Raw genomic sequence first — 15,221 nt, forward strand, 5'->3', positions numbered from 1 at the left:
ACAACCACGAAGTGTCCTTGTAGTTTTTGTGCCTTTACAGTGTGATCACCTTGGAAACAATTAGATAGTTTTACCATGCTACCATGTATTACTAATTTGCACATCAAACCAATTTTTCTGCACCCGAGCGCTCTCATTTTCAATGAGCACATTGTTGTAGTTGACACCGGTGCAGTTCTCTGTTTGGCAATGCAGTGCAATGCTTTGTGTCTTCTCTTTACAGATTCAGGTACAGTCTGTCCATGCTCATGACGTGTGTGTGTGTGTGTGCGTGTGTGTACCATATAGTGACGCATGTGTGTTCTGCCTGACCCTGGCTTTCTCTTTTATCCCTTGCACTTGAACAGAATGTTTTCCGAGTGTTCTGTGTTAGCGGCCTGAGCACACTATATCTGTTCTCTTCTCAAGTCAGTGGCCCATGCTCCAGGGATTTCAGATAGTGACAGTCGTGAAGACACAGAGCAGAGTCTGCCAGAATGGACGCCAATAATCTTGACAAAGTACGAGGCTCAGTCCTCTCTTTTTGTTGAAAAATGGAGTGTTGAGAGGGTTGCCAGATGTGAGTGCTTCCTGCCCAATTCGACTGTTTAGGATCGTCATATGTTTGTAAAAAAAATAGTAGTAGTAGATATATGGCCATAGAAGTTAATTGAACTTCTCCAGACGGTTTCTAAGCATTTATTGGGAAATCGTCACTCACATCTGGCAACCCTCAGTGTTGGTTGTGAACCGATGCAGTTTTTTCTACAGCCATTCACAAAGCTACACATGAGACGTTATGATTAACACGAATGAAACGGGAACAAGAACAGGAAAAAGCATTATTAAGCTTCAGATGGTTTAAAAAGAAACTATATTAAGTACTGAAAAAATGAAATAAAATCATATTTGGCATCCACTGTGAAGTTGTGTATTTAATAAAAAGAACTTTCTTATTTTGAAATGGCAACCAGAAAGAAAAAGCCATAAAGTAACAAGATGAAGTATGAGTTATTGCTTTTAAAACCCCAGTTCACGCGCCTCTAGTTTCTTCTCTGAAATGACACCAGAGTACACAGAACTCAGAGATCCGTAAAAAAACCCATATATATCCGCACTTTTTTTTATCTGATTCAAACGAAAACAGAGGAGACGGATGTCGAAAATGCGCAGAGTTTGCAACACTACACTAGTGCAGACCAACCGACAGACAAACAGATGCACAGACCGCAGCCCAGAGTCCCGCAGCCTCTTCCTCCCTTACCAACCATCCCTTCTAACATGTTAATTGGCTCAGCCATCAAAGTGATGCGTTTGGTTGGTTGGAGGAGATGGAGGTGAAGGGTGGGCCCCAGAGGCGAGGGTGAGCCAGTGGCCTGAGGGTGATTACTTTAGGCCGGAGCGGAGGAGGGAGGAAAGCGTTTTATCTGGCTGCTGCCGCACTCGCTCTGCTTAGCCATCGCTTCCAATCAGCCTCGGACGACTTCAAAGGGGGGGCTGGTTTGCGCTTATGCCGTTCGGAGGACAGCTCACAGGCCTGGCTACCTGGACATGTCAGCCATATGCGCACGCACAGCCCCCGCCGGCCGACTGTTGGCGTAACGTTAGCGGCTACTGCGGCTGCTTTGCAATCATGTACTGTGCTGTTGGGTAGTCGTGGCTAAGCGGTTAGGGTCGGGTGTCATTTGGGCTGCCCTGTTGCAATGGGTGAGGCATGAATGCAACTTCGTGCCATGTCACAATGACAATGGGAGTTTTTCAGGTGGGCTTTCACTTTTTTTTCGTATAGGTCTTTTTTGCAGGAAATGGAGATGTGTGTGGGTGAGGGCCGGGGTGTGGGCTTTGGTGCTCAGCATTGTCAGCTCTGTCATGGGAGTTCCCTGGGGTTTGACACTGCACACACATGGCTTATACTGTAAGACTGTGGATGCGCACTATTTGGAATAAAGGCAAAGGCTTTAACTGTGCAATTTTTTTTGAGGGGGGTGGGGGTTGGAGGGGGGGCAATTGGGTTTGTTGGGGGTGTGGTGCGTGGGTCGGGGAGTGTGGTAGGTGGCTGTGTGTGTGTGTGTGTGTGTGTGTGTGTGTGTGTGTGTGTGTGTGTGTGTGTGTGTGTGTGTGTGTGTGTGTGTGTGTGTGTGTGTGTGTGTGTTTGGGTGGGGGGGGTGCTTTCAAAGTCACTGACAGGCACACTTAATGTGGCTTGCTGTATCAAATTCTTAAACGCTCGCTCACAGACAATGGGTTATGAGTTTTCTTTAAAGGCAAAAGCATTATGTGGGTGCGCTGAGAGTGCTGACCCAGCAATGGCAGATTTTTAACACGCCGAATGCGCTGTCAGCACCCAAAATGAAGTGAGTGGAGCGCAGCAGTGAGAAGTCCATTTTTTGGGATGACCTACATGTGAAGACTTCAGCCTGAGGGACCTTCCCAAAGGGGAGGGGGGGCATGAAATCATTTTAGAAATGAATAAATGTGTGTGTGTGTGTGTGTGTGTGTGTGTGTGTGTGTGTGTGTGTGTGTGTGTGTGTGTGTGTGTGTGTGTGTGTGTGTGTGTGTGTGTGTGTGTGTGTGTACTACACGTGCCCTGCTCCTACTCATTCTTAATTTTTTATGCTTGATCCTCGGCATTGACTCTTCAGTGCGGATGTGTGTGAATAAATGCTTCAACTGTCCTACAGGTAAAGATGTATTGTCAAACTTATTTTCAAAGGTCCTACGTGACGAAGAGAGCTGACTCTGATGGAAACATCAAAGCTGTAGTCCTCTAGTAATACACTTTTCATGTTGTGTTAAAATTCAATGCGGCATATTCACTTCTGTGACCCTGTCTTTATAGCAAAAAAAGTCCCATTTCATTCTTCTGATAAAATCATCAATCTTTGACAAAGCATCAAAAGCATTCTAGTTGACCATGACATACATAACATGAAACTGCATATTGGTTCACGGTGCATCACAAAGACAAGAGATTGCCATGACAAAAAAATATGAAGTGAAGAAGTGCACGGTGAAACAAACTTAGTTATGTCTGAGGTGAACATAAATATTCATATAAGGAGAACAAAACCGTTATTTCATTAAGTCACAAATAATGACAGAGTTTGATAGTGAGTGACCCTAACAATCTGTGAAACTGTGACGCTAGATCAGGGGTGGGATCACTGTGGCGCTGGATAAGGGGCCACTTCAAAGTCCTCCAAGGGTTGTAAAAGTCCTCCAAGGGCCGTACTATGAACACACACCAGGAATTCCCCCTGCACTTTAGGCCTATATTGAAGGCAGCCACCTTTAAAACAGACCCTATCTTCTCTAGGTCCCCTGAATATAACTTATTTGTATTGCAAATGTAACTTCAAAGATTCCTTTACAACATATGTCATATTTCATGTGAAGCTGCATAACATTAAAATTCTATCTGGGGGGGGGGAATAAAACGGCCTCAAGGGCTGTAAATGGCCCACGAGACATACAGCAGGTTCCCCACCCCTGCCCTAGATGGATCCCAATAGCACAGAGTGGCTTAAGATTGGTCAATTTTAGAGTCAAAACCAGCAGGAGGAAAGGGGATCATGTGAAGTGAATGTGTGAGTGTTCTTGTTTGCTTGTGAGCGTGTGTGTTTTTCAGTGTATGTGTGGCGTATATGCCTATGCCAATGCCTATAAATGCCCTATAAATGCACACACACGCACGCGCACGCACGCGCACACGCACACACACACACACACAGTTCCAAGAATGCCCAGCACTCAGTACAGTACATGAGCGCAATTCCTTCCCCGGTGTGGTGGGAAAGCTTTCTCTAGTGGGACATTAGAAAGCTGCAACACCTATGCCCTGCTGGAATGCAAAAGGGGGCCGCAGTGCCCATTTCGCATGGGGAGGTCCCACGTATGCCTGTTGGCTGACACCACAGTTAAAGGTTACCCCTAGGAATAGACGCAACATGAATGGCAATGGAGTTCTCACTAAGCATTCATATAGTGCACACACATATGCGCGCAAGTACACTACACACACAGACACAGACACAGACACACACACGCGTGCATGCACACGCACACACACGCGCGCACACACACACACACACGCACACACATACACACCACTCTTGCAGACCTACACCTAAATCTCTCATGCATTCGCTCACTCGCTAACTGGCTCCGTTCTGGGCCAAGTCGGAGATAACAGGAAAGCCGATAAGTCCCTGCTGTGTAGCGTCGTATTGTACATGCTGATTCTACTAGACACAGGGGAGGGGAAAAACCTGATGTGTCAGAGACGGAGCTTCAATCTCTCTCCGAACCTGCACTGGTGAACAGTTTGAGATGCGGTGCGTCTGTCTGTGCATCTGTTTTCTGCCAGAGGAGAGCTACAGCACTGTGTCGGAGTGGAAACTGAATCAACTCGTTTAAGGAAAAAAAGAAAAACAAAACTAACAAAAACGTATATCCCTTTCTTTTTCTTCTTGTTACCTTCCTGACAGGCATACACCTCGTGTGTGTGTGTTCTACCCATGTGTGACCAGACGAAATGCTGAGCACACTTTATACCTTCATCCGATATTTCTCACACACAAACACACGCTCTCGCACGCACGCACGCACACACACCACCGAAAGCTGTCATTACCTGTCCCTAAGACCCTGTTACAACCTGCCCCTTTAACCCACCCCACCCACACCCCCACCCCCTCACACCTTCTACAGTGTTGTGTCTCAGGATGTGATGTGCTGGCAAACCCTACGACAGAGGAGTACTCTTGGTTGCTTGCTTACAGGAGAATAGAAAGCGAAGTCTGTTTCTGTCTTTGTGTTTTTCTCGTCTGTCGAGAAACCTTATACATACAGTACATGTACTAGTACAGTCTCCATCTCGTCCATCACTCTCCGGGATTCTCTTCCTCCTCTGTGCCGTCAGCGAATGCTGGCGGAGGAGACGGGAATGGGGGTGTGTCATCTTCAAAAGACTCCGCCCCGTCGTCCTCAACCTCTGTCCCATCCCCATCGCCATCCTCCTCCACCACGCCACCACCACCATCCTGCCCTTTTCCTCCCCCTTCTCCCCCCTCTCCGTCCTCCCCAAGGTCCACATCCTCCTCCCTGCTCCCCGGTTCTTCTTCCTCCAGGAGGGGGCCGTCGGTGGTGGCGAGGCCGCCCGAGAGCGTGGACTCCCCGGCTGCCACGTCGTCGCTCGCCTGACCCTGTGCCTGGCTCTGGGCGTTATCCTTGGCGATCACCTTCTTCCACATCTCGTGGTTCTCCAGCAGGTGCTGGGTGATCTGGCAGAAGACTTTCCGCCGCTTCTTCTTTGGCATGCGCTTCTCTGTTTGGGGAAGGAGAGGAGAAAATACTGCGTGTTCATTTATTAAAATCTATGAGTTATGTTGTGTTACTTACCACAATAAAAAAAAAAATATATATATATATTTCAACTTCATTCAGATTCAGTGAAGTGAAGAGCGGGACAGGACATGAGTGGGAGAGAGAGACGAGGATCACCACGGCTGGGCCTTTTATTAATACAATTAATACACTACATTGGATTCAATAGTTTTCCATAAGCTCCACAGCAGTGGTTCTTGACCTTTTTTCTTGAAGCACCCCCTTTACCTGTGCCCAAGACAAGCTGTGCACCTCCAATCCAAATTTCTACATGTGTAAAATGATTAAAATGATTAAAATTACAATAATTCTTGCTTGAGACATTAATCAATACCTTTATGACTTTCCATGGGGGCCAAAACAGGTTTTAATTTGGTTTTGATTTGGCCTAATTATAATGTTCCCAAGCAGAATTTTGTTCACAACCTCAACACAAGCAAAATTCCGTGCACCCCCTGAAATCTCATGCATGTGGTACGTGCACTGTAAAAAACGCAGTACTGATTCAACACCAAATACATTCTGGAACACTCTCTACGTGTTGAATTAACACTTTTGGTTTGGTTCAAACATTTTTTTGGCAAGGTAATAAATAAACAAGATGCCTTACGAGATTGCTCCGAGCTGGTGGAAGCATCCTCTTCAGCTGTATCCTCCTCCTCATCCTCCTCATCTTCATCTGTCTCTTCTCCACCAGCATGCCCATCTTCCTCCTCCTCCTCCTCCTCCTCCTCCTCCCCTTCTCCTCCTTCCCTCTTCTCCTGTCCCTCACCGGCCACGTCCCCTTCTCTCCGCTCCACCCAGCGTCCGGGCATGAGTGCGGCAGAGTCGTAGGAGCTGCAGAGCGGGCCCACGATGTGGGTGATGAAGGACTCCTGGAGCTGGGCCAGCTGCGGTGCAGAGCGGTCCATGTAGGGGCTTATGGGGAGGCCCAGGCTCGACTCCTCGTCGCCCTGAAATTCGGGATGTTCAAACATCATTACATTACACTTATCAGTTTACGCTTTTAGCGACTTACGGGTTTATTGATTACAGTCCCTGCCTGGAGCAATGAGGGTATACATCAGGTGCCTTGCTCAAGGGCACTTCAGCCATGGATGGGGGTGTAGGGAGAGGTTAAGGTGGGATTCGCATCAGCAACCCTCTGGTCTGAAGACCATCTCACTAACCATTCCTGCCTCATAAAAACCGAAAGGTGGTAGGGGTGGGGGCGCTGTGGCCCATTTAGCTAAGGCACCATATTAAGTCGCCGTGCCATCACACCAGGGCACAGATTTGATTCTGATCCAAGATCATTCACCCGTCCTCGCCCATCCCTTTCTCCCAACATGGCATCATAACAGTAAGTAAGATAACGTGCCGACTTGAACCCTCTATCACATTTGTGCACTACATCTTTGCATTTTACATTACATGACATTACATTTAGCAGACGCTTTTGACCAAAGCGACTAACAAGGAGGACATTCGAGCAACTTTGCATGTTATCGTGGTCCACAACGCCCTGTGACAGGTTAGGTTTAGGGATGGTTTTGGTCTGGGCACAATTTCACAACAAATTCGCCATTTCCCTTGTATGCTTGTTTCACTGTTTTTGGCTTAAGCAAAGCAGCACAAACGTTCCTGTACCGACTGGTTAGGGTTAGCATGATTTTGGTCAGGGCACAGCAGAGCATTTTCGCATTTAGCAACAGAAATTCGACCTGGCAACAGAAATCCACTGACACGGCGGTAAAACTGTGCGTACCTCGTCACATGATAAAACTGCTTTCCTGCTGTGCTGAGGATGACTTGCAAAGGTGTCTCACCTCAACGCAGAATGCACTGGCGTGAGATACATACACCTTTACATGATGCCATTCTGCTTTCACTTCCAGTCTTTCTAATAATACATGTGTAAAAGCCCCAAAAAGGCGGCAGGGGTGATGTCTGTTTAGAGTTCGAAAATTCAGTCTGATTTCACTTAATTGTGAACATCTAATCTGCTCGTATGCAATGTGTCACCATTCCCCGTCACGCACAACAATTTTCCAAATGTAAATTCTCTCAAACATTGATTAAAGACCAATATATTTAGTCTCTCATAGCGCATTCAGGCCGACTGAGAACCGTGCTGGAGCCCGTTCCCGCACCTAATCGCGAACCGGCCGTCGTGTTCACGCCACAGATATTTGCGTTCGCGAACCGGAAAATTGGTTCGCAATGCTAACCGCAAAATACTAGGTTTTTCTCTGCGAACTGTGACGACAGCGTGGTCATTAGCAGGTTCATCCGGGTAACACAGTCACGTGCGTAAAAAGTTCAGAGCCCGGTATGAACCCTGGCGGTTCGCAGACAAACACTTTAGTGCCGAACGTAACTGGTGCGAGCACCGACACCGGCTCCGTTCTGGTCGGCCTGAAAGCCATATCAGAGGTGTGGTTCATTATCCCCTTTAGTGTGACAGGGTACTAGAGTGTTGGAAAATGTGTGGGGCAAAGAGAGATGTTGAGTTGGGAAATTAGAGTGAACATATCCTCTGTCTCCAGACATATGGTTTCGGCATTTTACTCCCAAACGCATTGCTATATCAAACTTATGAAGTAGTCTGGTGCAGGGATTCCTCACTTATCACTACACTTTAGATATCAGAATCAATTGAAAATGTGTAAAAAGCTGATCACCATGCCCCTAAAGATGACAGACTTGTCTCGAGTAAGGGAACAGGAGAAATCATACAGCATCTTCTAACTTCCAAGATGAAACAAATAAGACTCAACTCAGACTGGTTAGCCTTCGAAACGGATTTGACAAAAAATGAAAACAGATCCATTAGTTAAGAGAGAAAATGACAGAAAATGAAATCTTTCTTATCAAACAGAAGAGCGAGAGAGAGAGAGAGAGAGAGAGAGAGAGAGAGAGAGAGAGAGAGAGAGAGAGAGAGAGAGAGAGAGAGAGCGAGCGAGCGAGAGAGAGAGAGTGAACGTGTGTGGCATTACAGATGTAACATGGCAGTAAACGCTCCATGTTGTTGCTGTAAGTGGGCCGCTGTTGTTGCCGTTGCCGACAAGGTCTCCTGTCGTCATGGTAACCCCCTTAGAGCTGGCTAGCTGTCATGTGTGGGGCTATATAGCATATGCGTGCGTGTGCACTCTGTACAGGCAGGTGATACTCTGAAGTGGCGGTGGCGAACAAATCATTATGGAAAGCAGTGAGGCCAGAGAGAGAAGGAACGTAGGGGTGGGGAGAGAGGGAGCGGGAAGAGGGAGAGAAAGGAGGAAGAGGAAGGAAAGGATAGGAGCGGAGAGGAAAAGCAAGAAGACGGGGTTAAAAAAGAAGAGAGCCTTTCCTCTTGAACAGGATGATTTCCACCCTGCCTTTGAATAGGGGATTGAAAGAGAGCCTGACAATCATGTGATCTGCATCGTCTATAGGGCTGAGCGTCCACCATTCTCTGACACAACTGGGTCACCGCTTCTCTTTCTCTCTCTCTCTCTCTCTCTCTCTCTCTCTCTCTTTCTCTCTCTCTCTCTCTCTCCTCCCTTTCACCTCTGTCTTTCTCTTCTTTGCTCTTATTTCTCTCTCTTTCTCACTTTACCCCTCTATCTCTTTCTCACCCCATTCTCTCTCCCTCTCTCTCTCTCATCTCCCCTCTGCCTCTCTCTCAGCTCTCCGTGCCCTTCTCTCTCTCTCTCTCTCTCTCTCTCTCTCTCTCTCTCTCTCTCTCTCTCTCTCTCTCTCGCCACAGTTCACGATAGCACTTCTCTCCAAGGACAGACTCTTTTCTTTCCTACGAGTCTGATTGTGGCCGAGCCTGGCGTAACCAATTGTTAGTGCAAAATAAACATCCAGTGTCTGACCTTCCACTAGGGCTGCACATCACACACATGAATGGAAGAAAGAAAAACAAAGATGAAAAATAAAACAAAAAAACCTACACAACCACCACAAAATTCTCTCACCAGGCATGCACTTTGTTTACACCATATCACGTTTTGTGGACGTTTTTGTCTGTGTTTGCTTGTGTTATTTTGGGTACACATTGTACAATTTAAATGAAACTCTTAAATGAAGTGTTCAAATATATTGAAGATAAGAATGTATTCTTAGATGTGTCTATAATTAACAAAGGGATCATTTTGCCAGAAATAAGGGACTCTGAGGTCCAAACGTTTGCTTGATGTACAGTAGCGTATCAGAATGATTTCATCCTGTCATATTTTCATAATGAAGGCCATTGCTTTGTTTTGCTCTGCCAGATCTGTCTCTCGCTGTTTCGATAATGATAATAGTTTGGTCGCTTGGCGATGGCATATGCCTCAATCTGCACAAGGTTGCCGGGCTCTGAGCCACTCCACACACGCCAAAGCGATATGGAAGCTACGGAACCGTTGCCGGGCAACTGCATTGCGCCACCATGGTTGCCTCTCAGCACCGCAGCACTGCTGCCGCTACTGCCTCTGTACGTCTGTGATAGTGACGTGGTGTTAAAAAAAAACAAAAAAAAAACATGACCCAGTTAAGTTGGAGCAGCGTGGTGTGCACAGACACACAGTACACACAGCACATGTTAGGAAGGGTTACAGCCTGAGGCAGTTCTTGTCACTTCCATTGAAGAAGGCATTGGCACTGCAGTAGTTTTAAAGGCTTGTCTCTAGCCTCCCATGCTGTATAGTGGCCTGGGGGCTCCCCGAGCAGTTGCCTGTGTGTGCTGTTAGTGTAGCCTTTTGGTTGTCTACTGCAGTGTTTCCCAACCTTTTTTGTCTTGCATACCCCCTAAGCCTCTTAGTTGTGCCACGAGTACCCCCTAATTCATGTTCTATATTGCTTTCTCTGTCCTGATGTGAATGCTCCCTACATTTGTTATAATAAAAGCATTTTTCCAAGTACCCCCTGCAGTGTGCTTGCGTACCCCTAGTGGTACACGTACCCCTGGTTGGGAAACACTGGTCTACTGTATCTGGAGGCACAGAGCTGTAGCCTGTTGATTAGCGACTCTACACCACTGACATAGTGAGCATATCTATCTGGCACAGTCTTGTTGGCACATGGCTAGCTTTATATTCCTGACACGCTAAAGATATTTGATATCACTTGTAGCCTGTTGGCTAGCCATCTATCCGTGCACAATCCCGGGAACGACACTATGCAAATTGCACATGCGAATAACCACGTGTTAGGAAATGTTATGCTTGCAAAAGGTTTGACACTGAATAATAAAGACAAAGTTGAAGCATACAACGAAATTGTTATGTTGGTGTGTTTGTTATTTTTCTTTGCAAGTCATAGGCAAGGGGGAGGGAGGCAGACTTGTAAAGCAGGGCTTTAGGCTTTAGGGTTGGATTCTCAACACCACCAGGTGGGTGGGGAGAGTGTTTTATCAGCATTCTCTCCTATCCTCCCCCATGACTGAGATATCCTCTGGGGAGCTATAGGTGGGGCCCGCTGGGCATGTGCCCTTGGGCCCAGGGCCCTCTCGTATTGGTGGTGGGGGCCCTATTATGACATTGGCAGGTTGTATGGGGGGCCCTGTGAGTGATTTGCCCTGGGGGTCTCTGTACAATTGTTCTGCCTGTGCTCTGCATGGTAGTTCTGTGGAGGATACTTGTTGGCCATGGGTGAGGCCTAAATGCAATTGTGCTGTGTGCGCTGTGTCACTTTCACTGCTATAATTGAATGGTTTCTCACAGCGTTTTCACACCTGGTCCCTTTCAGCCGCTAAAGCGAACTCAGAGTAGTGACTCAGCATTTTTGCCGCATATAGACCCCTCGGACCGCATATAGACCCCATTTTTGCCGCATACAGACCCCTCGGAAGCGAACCGTACTGAGAGCTTGGTTGACGTGGTCTGAGTTCGGTTCGCTTATGAATTCTGACAAGTTACACTTGTGACTAGGTGTAATCACTTAACGAGGGCTGTAGAGGACCGGGTGTGATAAAAGAGAAGAGTGACACACCATAAAAGCCTACCAGGACCAGAAAGATCAGCCAGTTCTTTTTGTAATACACTCACAATATGAACAAAAACAGAACTGAGTCCAAAAACATGGGAGCAGAGACCCACGCGTTTCGGCGCAAGCCTTCTTCACCCTGAAGAAGGCTTGCGCCGAAACACGTGGGTCTCTGCTCCCATGTTTTTAAACTCAATAGCCATGTCTCAGTAAAGACTTTAAAAAAAAATCCACAAGAAGAGTGCCTTGGACTCCCTTTTTTGACAAGATATTGTTTTTTCCCCAACACCAAAGAGCACCTTCAAGATTTTTTTCTCAACAATTCCCTGAGCACTTTTTTCTCTTCACTTACAGAACTGAGTCCTTTTGCTGTCGGTTCCCGTTTTGGTCCACTTAAAGAGGACTGAGTTTGGTTCACTCAAAGGGGGGAAGGTAGAAAAACCCCATCAGACTGTTTGGTGCCTTTCAGTGGCCCGGGGTCCCCAGGCAACTGTGTGGGCTGCCTGATGGCATGGTGAATATGTTTTATTCATTACCAAGTTTATCTGAGATAAAAGTTTTCACAAAGTGGAGAAAAGGTGCTGCACACTGTCAAGTCTCTCAAAGTGATAATGTTTTCGGCCGTGGTGACCTTCCTGCAGAGGTGTCAAGAGTAAAAGTGAAAGTCAATTCATGATGTAAGTACAACACTAGTATATGATAATACATAGTGGTTACATCATGTACCCCATTGAAACTAATGAGGTAGATAAGACAGTGTTGTTACAGAACAACACTAAAAACCCAACAAGAACCCATCACAAATGTGATCCAACCAGTGCATAGCCATCTGATTGTGAGACTGGAACACAGGTCTACTGGTTACTCAGATAAGTTACCTCTTTTGAAAGGAAACTGTGTTGTTTTTAAACTTCTACTTTTGACACATCTGCCTTCCTGAGATTGTGACATTATCACAGCAAACCTTGTGTCACTGATTATCACACCAAACCTTGTGTCACTGATTATCACAGCAAACCTTGTGTCACTGATTATCACAGCAAACCTTGTGTCACTGATTATCACAGCAAACCTTGTGTCACTGACTCGGCGTGTGCAGCACCCGTTTCCCTCTTCATGAGAGCCTTTATCACAGGTCGCCCGAGTAAAACATATTCACCATGCCGCTAGACTACCCACCTTCTCTCCTCCTCATGGCGAATATGTTGGCGACAGACCTGCTCATAGAACTCGTTGACGATGCCCTGGGTCCACTGGAGGTGCAGGTCTTTGCATTTGAGTGGCCCGTTGATGTCTGCCAGCTTGATACACATCTGGCACACTAGGAGCCGGTCATTCTCATTGGACCAGTTGATACCTGAGCAGCCGTCATCGCCAACCTGGAGGGGGGGAGGGAGAGAGAGACAGAGAGACAGAGAGAGAGAGAGAGAGAGAGAGAGAGAGAGAGAGAGAGAGAGAGAGAGAGAGAGAGAGAGAGAGAGAGAGAGAGAGAGACAGACAGACAGACAGACAGACAGACAGACAGACAGACAGACAGACAGACAGACAGAGACAGATACATACACAGACAAGGGGACATAAAGGCAGAAATTACAATTACAGAAATGCAATATGTGCTGTATTTGAAATATTATTTGAAATATTGCAGGTTACCCTGACAAAACATGAATTTGCATATTTCAAAAAGTGTTTGTAGGTTATAAACGGCTTAATATAAAATCCATTGCCCATCGTTTGGTGCTTGTACCATCTCTTTCTTCAAGATGAAGTGTTCAAGGGCAGGGGTCAGGCAAGACCCAAATGCCTTCTCAGTAACTTGAACACAAGCAACCATTCTTTGTCAGAACTCCCTCCACATAAATGATTGACATATACTGTATATATAGGGTGCCAGGTAATCAATAACACATCACAGTATCTGGCCATGTAGGTGTCTTGTAAAATCACATTTTAACTGTATAATTGGATAACACATCTCTAGTACATTTTGGTAAATCAGTCTAAGCCCGAGAGAAAAAAAGTGAAGATCGATGCAAGAAGACTTTTGCAGTCTAAAGATATTGCACTTTTCATCCAAAACCTTTCTTGAGTTCTGCTGACATTGATGCCTTTTTGAAGACAGGTCTACTCTCCAAACAGACGTACAGTTGATTTCAACTGTGCTATGGGTAGGCTACCAGAATGTTGACGAGCATATCTGGCGGTAATAAAACCGTATAAGAAAAATAAAAATGAGCGTGGTCTTATGATGCTTTTGGCCTGCTTGATCTTTTGACCTTCCCTCGATCGGAGGAGGCATTTTCATGAGTTGGTAGCCAACATTGCAGTATGCCTGCTTGGCACCAAACACAGGGTTATACAGCATTATATTGTCATACTGTACATGATGCCTTTGAAATAAAACTTGGCTACTGTACTGTTACCTTGGCGTTGAACTCGGCCAGGAAGTCAAAGTGCTTCTTCAGGTCGGTGGCGAGGATGGCTTCGATGACCAGGAAGCGGAATCGCTTGAACTCGACGTGTGAGAGGTTACCCAGGAAGTTGTACTCAGGCCGGGACATGAAGAGACTCCAGGCCGCTGCAGCGTGGTGGTTCTCCAGCACCGAGCGGTCATTGTAGAGCACTGCCTGCAAGACGGAACACGAGAAAAATAAATGATGTCATTCAACATTGCACTGTTCCAGTATACAGTTGCTGCCTAATGCTGCATTGCAGACCCCCTCCAAACCAGAAGGAGATGGGACTTCTCCTACCTGCATTATTTCAGTTCCCGCTTCACATGCTGCAGGCAGTTGAAATGGGAGTTCTACAACCATAGCAACTGCTGCAGTTTAACTTACTTTGGTGAGGAGTTTTGATACCAGACAAACAGCTGAAGTAATGATTATTTGTACCGTCCGTGACAATCATGTTGACCCAATGTCATGCCATAATGTTGAAGAAGGTGTTGAGTTAAAAATGCTGTGACTCTGCTCTAGGTGCCAACAGTGGTCAATATGTTTGCATTAATTTTAACATTCCAGTGTTGCTATTTACAAAATGTTCAGTAGAATTAACTTTGAAAAATGTTACACTGACCAAAGAGTAAAACTCGCACTATCCTATTTTTGAGTGGGACCAAATGTTCCCTGAAATTGATATAATTTCAACTCTTTGTTAAAATAACACTCATTTGTTAAAATAACACTCATTTTTACTCTGTACGTAGATACTCTGCTGGAGGCTAGGGTGGAAAAACAGGACTGACGGTAGTAACATTCCTGCATAGGTTTTCCTTCTGCCTACAGGTGCTCTCAACACACTTCATTTCACTAATTAGCTCATCTCCGGCTGGCTCCAGGGGCGGATCTAGTCATTTAGGGCCCTAGGCGAAATATAAACATGGGGCCCTCAAAAGTCATTCTGTAAACACGTCACCAATTGGCATGGAAGGAGTGAGGGTGCTATTTTAGTGTTTTGTCTCGTATGTGTCTTCGATAACTTTACATTAGTGACAAATTAAGGTCAGGCCTACAGTTGGGCCCCTATTGAGGGCAGATTTGGCCGGGGCCCTAGGCATTTGCCTAGGTTTGCCTAATGGTAAGTCCGCCTCTGCCTGGCTCAAGAGATGTTGTAATTAGGGTCCGCTGCTTCATTGAATTGGCTGGAGCAAAAATGTGGCAGGGTTTTTACTTTGAACTTGAATGGTGCTCCTCCAAAACCAAATTATAGTTGTATAGCACCGCCTGAAGGGGGAAGGGGGAAGTGGACTGTGGTTACACATGTTGCACTGCAATTCACACAAAAGAGCAAATATCTTTAAAACGATGCCTAACATATACTTGTTAACAAACAGTCAATCTGTGGCAAACTATCCTGCCTGCCGATGCTAAAGGCTAACAAATTGTGGTAAGTGGACTGCAATTACTATACTGTATGCTATGGGC

The 15,221-nt window shown here is 46.1% G+C and overlaps 1 protein-coding gene across 1 annotated transcript in view; it reads right to left on the minus strand.

Moving 5' to 3' along the window:
• Window positions 1-4,133: 4,133 nt before the first annotated feature.
• The window catches only part of pde3a (phosphodiesterase 3A, cGMP-inhibited), a 171,002-nt gene continuing 159,914 nt past the window's right edge, over window positions 4,134-15,221 (minus strand). The window contains exons 14-18 of the mRNA XM_063218164.1: window positions 13,719-13,922; window positions 12,513-12,674; window positions 5,975-6,317; window positions 5,031-5,305; window positions 4,134-4,220 (exon numbers count right to left, since the gene is read on the minus strand). Of these exons, the coding sequence (XP_063074234.1) occupies window positions 4,134-4,220; window positions 5,031-5,305; window positions 5,975-6,317; window positions 12,513-12,674; window positions 13,719-13,922 (1,071 nt within the window). The remainder of the gene's footprint in view (window positions 4,221-5,030; window positions 5,306-5,974; window positions 6,318-12,512; window positions 12,675-13,718; window positions 13,923-15,221) is intronic.

The sequence above is a fragment of the Engraulis encrasicolus genome, chromosome 15 (genome assembly GCF_034702125.1).
Source record: "Engraulis encrasicolus isolate BLACKSEA-1 chromosome 15, IST_EnEncr_1.0, whole genome shotgun sequence".
NCBI classification, from domain to species: domain Eukaryota; kingdom Metazoa; phylum Chordata; class Actinopteri; order Clupeiformes; family Engraulidae; genus Engraulis; species Engraulis encrasicolus.